General features: G+C 44.5%; 1 protein-coding gene across 4 annotated transcripts in view; it reads left to right on the top strand.

Annotated features, from left to right (window-relative positions):
• Positions 1-8,300, top strand: part of SCN8A (sodium voltage-gated channel alpha subunit 8) — a 172,543-nt gene that overhangs the window by 108,387 nt on the left and 55,856 nt on the right. For all 4 annotated transcript variants that reach the window (XM_030884781.2, XM_030884780.2, XM_004711370.2 and 1 more), the window contains exon 14: positions 6,623-6,796. In XM_030884781.2, coding sequence (XP_030740641.1) covers positions 6,623-6,796 — 174 coding nt within the window. The remainder of the gene's footprint in view (positions 1-6,622; positions 6,797-8,300) is intronic.

Here is an 8,300-nt window from a genome sequence, read left to right as displayed (position 1 = left end):
TGGGCTTTGTTGCTTCTGAGCTTGATTAGACTTAACTCTTAAGTGACTGGATATTATTACACAAATACTGGGGGGTTGGTGATAAGGCAAACTTTCAATAATATTCATTGAGCAGGCACTGAACCATGCCTATCAGATAATACATGTCATAATAAAGCAAGGAGGGCATTAAAATCGTAAGTATATGGTAGTCCTGGCCCACCATTCATTGTGCACCCTCAAGGCAAGAGATCAGAACCAAAGTCCAAAGACCGCCAGTTCTTGGGACAGTGGTCATTCGCTTCTTCTCACACTAGGGAGTTTCAGCCTTACGTCCAAGGGCTACAGGTAAGCTTGAGATAAAGCCCAGTTCACTTAGTGGGGTTCCCCCAGAGTCCTAATTTGGCCTATGAAGGATGTTGGGTACCTCAAAGAGTCTAAAATCCTAATCTATAGCACACTCAGTCCCTTGGCCTGGGTCAGCAAGTGCTGGACAGAAGCCAGGTCAAAAGTGTCCAGTTAGGAACATTGTACCAGGCATGTTCTCCCCTTGGTTCTATAGAAGTATTGTTAAGCGTGTTTTTCCCAATGAACGGTTGCTCCTCCCCGTTTTCCTACCAACAGAAATGTAATTGCCTCTCCAAGACATACCTGCTCCACCCCCCGCCCCCCCATCTTGACCTGCATTTCCAGAGGTCGTCTTGTCACTTTGGGAGAAGTGTCTGTGGGTGTGGGGTGACCTTAGCACAATGTTATGTGGTCTTCTCCCTCTCCCCACATCTTGAAAATTGGACCCCAGCTGAGGTGAGGTCTTCTGTGGAAATGATTGGTAAGATGTACATTCAAAGGGTACCCCCCCCAAAAAAAAACAGGATTTTTTTTCAAAGCTATGTATTTTTTTCACAAAAATACCTTATCACCTTCAAAGTACTCTCCATTACACTTAATACATTTGTCAAATCTGCGATTCCATTCTTGGAAACATTTTTCAAACTCGTCTGTTTGGGTGGCTGACAGCACCTCCCTTGTTTTGTTCTTCACAAAGAATGCCATTCTGAAACTGCTCATTGCATTCTGTGGGTACAGACTGGAGGAATGCCCCGGTCTTTCCTTGACTTTCATGACCTTGACACTTTTGAAGTTATGTTGTAGAGCGTCCTTCCCTTTGGGTTTTTATGGTAGCGTCTCATAATTAGATTCAGACCTTGCCTCTCCGACATACACGGGGAAGCTCTTTTGTTTTTCTCATTGCGTCTACCGGGGTTTGTTTTTTCCCTGTCCTGGCCTGTGACTCGCCACATCTCAAGAAGTTCTGGTTCTTTTAGTGGAAAATGGCATTTAGGAGTCATGAGGAGTCACTAGGCGGCTTACTGCTGTTGGGGTGTCGCTGCGCCCAAGCACTCAGGAGAGCGTGAGCTGTGTCCATTGAGAGGAGAGAGGGCGAGGGAACGGAACCTTGCATCCACACTGTCATGTCCAGTCTAAGCGACTCTCACTGCATTCGTTCTGGCTTTCTCCTTCTCTGCACTCGTCCTTCCTCCTCCAATAATGAGGAACTACGTTTTCTAATCGATTCACTTACTTGACCAACTCACGGCTGCCTTCTGCACTATAAATGCCCTCCTGACCTTGTCCGGGCTCTGGCTCTCCACGCTGGGCCACCAAACATATCCCCACCCACTCCTGGCTTCCCATCGGGCCGCCTCTGACACGCTCAACCAGGACTCCCCCTTCAGGCTGTGTGTCTCATACGGACACCCCCTTCACCCCATAAGGCATACACTCCCTATGCTAGACTTCTCTTCTCCCTGGAGGGTCTTCCCTGGCAAGTAGCTTAACCAGGGCCAGGCCCCCCCCTTCCTTGAACCCCCTCTCCCTGCGTGGTTCTGCCATCCTCACTAGGCCACCTCTCCACATGCCCTCCCCAGGCCACGTCCCCACATTGCTGGCCCCTTTACTCGCTTACACTCTCCCGAGGTCACCTTTTCACGTAGACGCCCACACCGAGCTGGCCTCCCGCCTAGGGTTGCTATGGCTCAGAATCCAGCCCAGTGACCTTGCCTGTTCCTTTTGGGAGTCTCTGAAGAACGTTCCGTTCTTCTCCTTGCCCCACGTCAAATGGCAGTTCAGGCATCCCCATGTTCCTTGTACAAGTTTATTGAGTCTTGGGAACACAGAGAGGTCAGGGGCACGCACGATCAGGGCTGTAAGGTTTCCTAATGAGTTTCTCAGAGCCCAGCCCTCAGGAAGGAGCATGCGTTGTCCTCATGGGATAAGTCACTCTGCAGCTCTCTTAACTGGTTCTCACAGAAGCCGTCTTCTGTCTTCTCACCACTGCCTTCGGAATAAGCCCCCATGATCGTCCTGGGCCCTCATATACTGCAGAAGTATCTGTCAAGGTGACCCCTTTGGACGCCAAAAAACACAAGGTCACCATAATTTTGAGCTGACCTCTGCCTTGAATTTCGCTGGTGGGGGATCCCTAGAGTCTTTTTTAAGACACCCTGCAGGATTCAGCCTGGGTGTTGCTGAGAGAGCTTGTCTGCAGCCCGCTGCGACTCCCAGACCTGTGTCCACAAGCTTTGTTTGGAGCTGGGAGCCTTGTGTGAGCTAGAACCTTAATAGCAATACCTGACTTCCCTCAGACCACTTTGCTGTCTGTCCGGTTCTTTGTTGATGGAAGACATTTAAGCTGTCTCATTCATTTGGTGGCTGTGAATGCGCCTACGCTGGAATGCTGGTGTGCAAGTATCCGTTTGAGTTCCCCGCCCCCTACGAGTGGAATTGCTGAGTCATGTGATATGGTGGAACCTGTTTAAGGCAAAAGCTTGTTAGAGAAGGAAAACTCAAATATTTTCCTTTAAAATACCTGGCAAAAAGATAGCTAAGACTCTTACCTTGCTAACGGCGAAAATTTCTAAGATCCCCAAAAAACAGACCAGTCCTGTCAGCTTCCAGCTCTCATAGGTATTCTACATTTAACATTTTGCAGAACCGCCAGACTTTTCCTGCCAGCAAGATAAAGGATTCTGATTTCTCCCCATCCTTGCCAACATTTATTATTTTTCTTGATCTTCTGATAATAACCATCCTAGTGGATGTGAGGCGATATCTCATTGGGATGTCATTTGTATTTATACATCCTCTTTGGAGAAGTGTCTCTTCACATCCTTCATTGACCATTTTGTAATTGGGCTGTGCCTTTTTGCTTTTGAGTGATAGTTCTCATATACTCCAGATATTAAACAGCTGTGACTCAATGGCAGTGACTTTGGTTGGTTGAGATCATATGTTGGTGACACTGTGGGTTAAGCTTCGGACTGCTAATCTCAAGGTCAGCAGTTCAAACCCACTAGCCTCTCTGCAGGAGAAAGATGAGTGTTTCTCGGATACCCTAAGGAGGGTTCTGCTCTGCTGTGAAGGTCACTGTGCACCAGAATCAGCTCGATGACAGGAGGTTATCACATCTCCGATTACCAAATATTGTCTCCATTCTTTAGGTGTATTTTTATCTCTATGTTTTAATTTTGATCAAGTCCAATGTATCTACTTTTCCTTTTGTTTCTTAGGCCTTTCTTATTGTGCTCAAGAATCTGTTGTCAAAACAAGGTCTTAAAGCTTTACCCTTATGATTTCTTATAATTAGGTCGTTGATCCACTTTGAGTTAATTTCCATATATGGTCTGAGGTATGGGACTAACTGCATTCTTTTGCATGTAAAGATCTAGTTGCCCCAGCACCTTGTATTACAGAGTATTCTTTCTCCATTGCATAGATTTGGCACCCTTATAAAAAAATCAACTGACGTTAACTGTATGGATTTACTTCTGAACTCTCAATTCTCGTCCATAGGTCCATATGTCTATCCTTATAGAAGTACCATGCTGTTTTGATTACTGAAGCTGAAATCAGGAAATATGAATCATTTTTCAAGATCATTTTAGCCATGCAGGGCCCATTGCAGTATTATATAAATTTAAACATTGAATTTTCTATTTCTGCCACAAAAGGCTGTTGGAATTATGATAGTGATTGTCTTTGGTAGTGCTGACATCTTGCCAACGTTATGTCTTCCAATCCATAGCATGAAAATGTCTTGCCATATATTTCAGTCTTCCAGAGAACAAAATCTTATGAGAATGTTTGATGGCATTCACAAGAAGGGATAATTGCTAATACAGTACTTATAATTCTTTTTCTCCTCCTCGAGACGCATACGAGTGGTATCGCAAAGATAAGTTGAAATCTTCTCTTCTCAATTTTTAAAAAAGTAATTCCCTCACACAGCTAGTAGTTACAAATTTATTTTGACCTGCAACCCAAATAATAAAAGTGCATCCATCCTGTGTTGCACTTTTGGTGCATGGTAGATGATCGCTGCTAGTAGGCCGTTCCTCCCAGGCGCCTGGCGGCCATTGGTCTCATTGGCAGGCATCACCACATAGCTGTCATGGTCAACTTTCCTTAGGAGCCCGGGTTCTCACCATGTGTGTGTTCCAATGTCAGTCACCCAGTGCTTCCTATGGAGCACTTCCTGTGTGTTCACTGGAACCAGTGGGGTAATCAGTTCCATCTGTTGTGAATTAAGCAAGCTGGCCCTTCTAGGTAGAGAGACTTTTGAGGGGTTAGCTCAAGAGTGAAAGGCATGTCCAGGACTGGAGTTGCCGGCCCTGCTCTGCACCCTGAACTCACCCAGAGGGAAGCCCGGTTTGTGACTTGGCTTGCATGTGAACTTAGGTTTTGCTTCACTGGGCCCATTTGGAGATTTGGGTTTGTTTTGCCTTTGTTTTAGAACACTACACCTACAATTTAGAAAAACCGTAAACCCCAGGAAAGTATGTCAGCACTAAATACTCAGAGCCTACTATATCCATTTTGGTAGATTCCCAACAAGTAAATATGTTTTATTGTTGCTATATATTACAGTATATTTCCATAGAGTACCTATTTTTATGGGTTTTTTTAAAACTATTTTAAATTTCATCCTCAGACTGTTATTTTCAAAGTTTTCCTTAAAGCCCTTTTGTTTTTAAGCTATGTAGCTAGTTGCTCACAAGTAATAATTGATTAAAACCGTTTTAGAATATTGCCTCTAAAGCCCTCTTTTCCTCAAACGTGACACTATCCAGTAGGACTATAAAATCACGTGGTGAGTCCAGGAAGAGGGGGCTGGACCTGTCAGCACTGGAATATACGGGGCTTTGCTTTCTGAGTGCACACTACAGAAGGCACCAGGAAACACCAGATGCTCAGGCAGGTAGAAAACAGGGAGGCAGGTGACAGACCTCATCCTTGCATTCAATACGCTGCCAATCTGAAGGCATTGATTGCATCACTGACTGCCATCGGAAAACCCAGAGGAAGCAGCAAATTCTCCAAAAAGAAGACAGACATCCCGGATCGGCTGCGCATGGGGATTTATGCAGGCATGAAAACGGAATTTGGAAAGCTGCACCTCTGTGGGTAGATGATGAGAGTATGTGATAGCTGTGGTTTCATAACCTTTCAAAATATGTGAACCTCTGGGAAGCCCTAAAAGGAATACATCGACATTTTAATAATTTGTGAGATAGATTGAGGTATATTTTCTATATTATATTTGGGGTGATGGTCTATTGCTTTTAGAATGTAAAAGGAAAAAACCCTACTGCATGTAATAAGTCAAATCAGGAATAACACTACATTTTTCTAAATAGCCATAGCATAACATGGCAAGTGACTTTTTTCTTTTTAAGATACCTTCTCAAGTACACATATTCCATTCAGGGGACACTAACCCTTTGAGAAGAGTCCCCTGTGAGGATGTCACCATTGCTTAGAACACAGTGAAGTGGGTGACCTTGGTAACAAAGTAACCCACTGTGGGGTATCTTCCCCCACAATCGAATGGGTCTGAGGGGCGGTTGTGTCACTGAGGGGTAAATTAAGAGACATCAGACAAGATAAGGCACGCAAGTGCTCACCTCCAGGACTACCATGACTTCAGGAGCCAGGTCCAGGCAGAGAGAATATATTTCCAACCAAGGCTTATATACCCACGGGAAGCACGGGGGGTGGAGTGGCGGTGGGGATGCAAGTCCCCCTAATTACAGGTAACCACATACATAACAGTGTGCTGTACCCTCACCCTAAAGCTCCCTGAGTATATTAGAGGAGTTACCTAACACCAGTGCCCAGGGCAGGTAAGGGGGAGTGCCTTTCTTCAGAGTCTAGAGAGCAATAGCTAGAGCCTGCTCTTTTAGTTAAGAGCTGCCGGCTACATAGCAATCAGCCATGTGCTTGTAAGAGGTGACTTTAAGGTGGCACTATTATGGGAGGCTATCGTGGGGAACCATATTAATCATGAGAATGTCATTGGGACTCACCTCCAGCTCACATGGATGAAGGCCTCCCTCCACCCCGGAAACCCAGCCTGCCAGGCTTCTTAATATATGAGAATAATGGATTCACCTGTGCATGCTCTTTACCCATTCTCTGCTTCCCACAACCCACACGTGGAAAACAAGGAAATGTTCCTTCGTCGATGGCGATGGGACAGCTGGGTAGTGATGTTCTCAGATGAACAGTTAACCAAAGGTGGCTCTCGGGGCTCCTCAAGGTTCTAATCAAGGCTTCTCTCTCGTCCCTGCCTCCCCTACTGCAGGTTTTCACCGGAATTTTCACAGCAGAAATGTTCTTGAAACTCATAGCCATGGATCCCTACTATTACTTCCAAGAGGGCTGGAACATTTTTGACGGGTTCATCGTCTCCCTCAGTTTAATGGAACTCAGTCTAGCGAATGTGGAGGGGCTTTCCGTGCTGCGATCTTTCCGATTGGTATTCCAGTTTCTCTTCACGTTTCTCGCCTTGCAGCTGCTAGACAGAGTTTTGCACAAGTTAACTTGATAGAAATGAATGGATGTGTGTGTGTGTGTATGTGTGTGTGCGCGCGCGCACAGTATTCTACTCCTAATTCCAATTGACTATTTGGTTTAGCTACTAAAGCCTTGAAAACTTTCCAGCTAAATACCTAATTTAGAGGTTAGTTTGTTTTGGTTAAGAAGCTAGTTTTTAAACCAGTCAACAAACAGGCATGTTTTTAAAAAGTCCCTCAGACAACGATGGCTAATTTGAAGGATGCTGTTGATGGGAGACTCCCAAGGCCTTTTTGAGTGCTGGTCCATGTTGTGGATGAACTTAAATCTTTATGTGAGCGCTTCCTGGACATGACGAGAATCTGTCTTTGTTCAAGGGTGACTCTTCTCATTTCTTTACTCACGGTGGTCCCTTCCAGAAAATGTTACTACCAAAATGATATTACATTTGAGCCCCCAAATGATAAATTGTTAAGTATTGGCTATGTTCCATATTATTAGATGTGACTCCAAAGGAGGATTTTTTTTGTTTTTCCTATACTGACATTCAAATTACTAAAAATTACTCTCTGAAAGAATAGTTAATGACATCCTGGAAACAGCTGCCCATAAACATCAGGCAGTGCCGTCCTGAGTCAGTCCCTTAAGATGCCGAGTTACCTTCAGGTTATTCCTTGAAGACAAAGTTCTTACTGTTCTCTGGCATCAAAACTGGCTTTTTGGAGAGAAAAAATTGCGTTTTTCTATCCTGGCTAAGGAAATACCTGAGTGATTCTCCCTTAAAAAGGAGCCCTGCGAGTGTTGGGGTTTATGCATTGGGCTGATCATCTGTGTCAGATTGCAAACCCACCAGTTCTCCCAGGGAGAAAATTGAGGCGGTCTGCTCCCCTGAAGATTTACACCTCGGGGAAACTCTGTAGGGTCTCTGTGAGTCAGTGTTTGGATTTTGCAACTAGAAAACTTTAAGGTGCCCCCCCCCCACTTATTTGGGGTATTCAGTAGATTTAAGAAAGAGAATTTTAAATCTCTTTAAAATCCAACTCATAGTGAACTCTTTGAGAGTAGAAGATTGAGATAGAGAAACATGAGCATCCATATTCTTAGTCATTTAAAAGCAAGTTATAAAAGGAGAATGATATATGAGTGGTTCAGATGTACACATGCATCCCCTGGTAAACCCTGAATTCTCAGATAATGTGAAGTTCTTAATTGGGGCAGGGGGCTGTTCAAGTGAGTGCTGTGTTGCCTTCTCCCACAGTTCCTATGACAGTCTGTGTTAATTGTTTGTTAACTTAGGGCATCTGATGATTACTCATTATTATCACCCTAGGCTTAAATATTACAATTCTCAGGATGTTAGCCAAGACCTTGTCATCACTCATAGCAGAATACAGAAATTTCATAATTGACAGGTACAAGAGGCCTGTCCCTTAATATTACTATAGCCCCTTTCGTTAAGATGCTTG

This window comes from Echinops telfairi, unplaced genomic scaffold (genome assembly GCF_000313985.2).
Source record: "Echinops telfairi isolate 266 unplaced genomic scaffold, ASM31398v2 ScPeMD7_12;HRSCAF=54, whole genome shotgun sequence".
NCBI classification, from domain to species: domain Eukaryota; kingdom Metazoa; phylum Chordata; class Mammalia; order Afrosoricida; family Tenrecidae; genus Echinops; species Echinops telfairi.
Note: the sequence above shows the minus strand (reverse complement) of the source record. Positions and strands in the feature narration are given on the sequence as shown.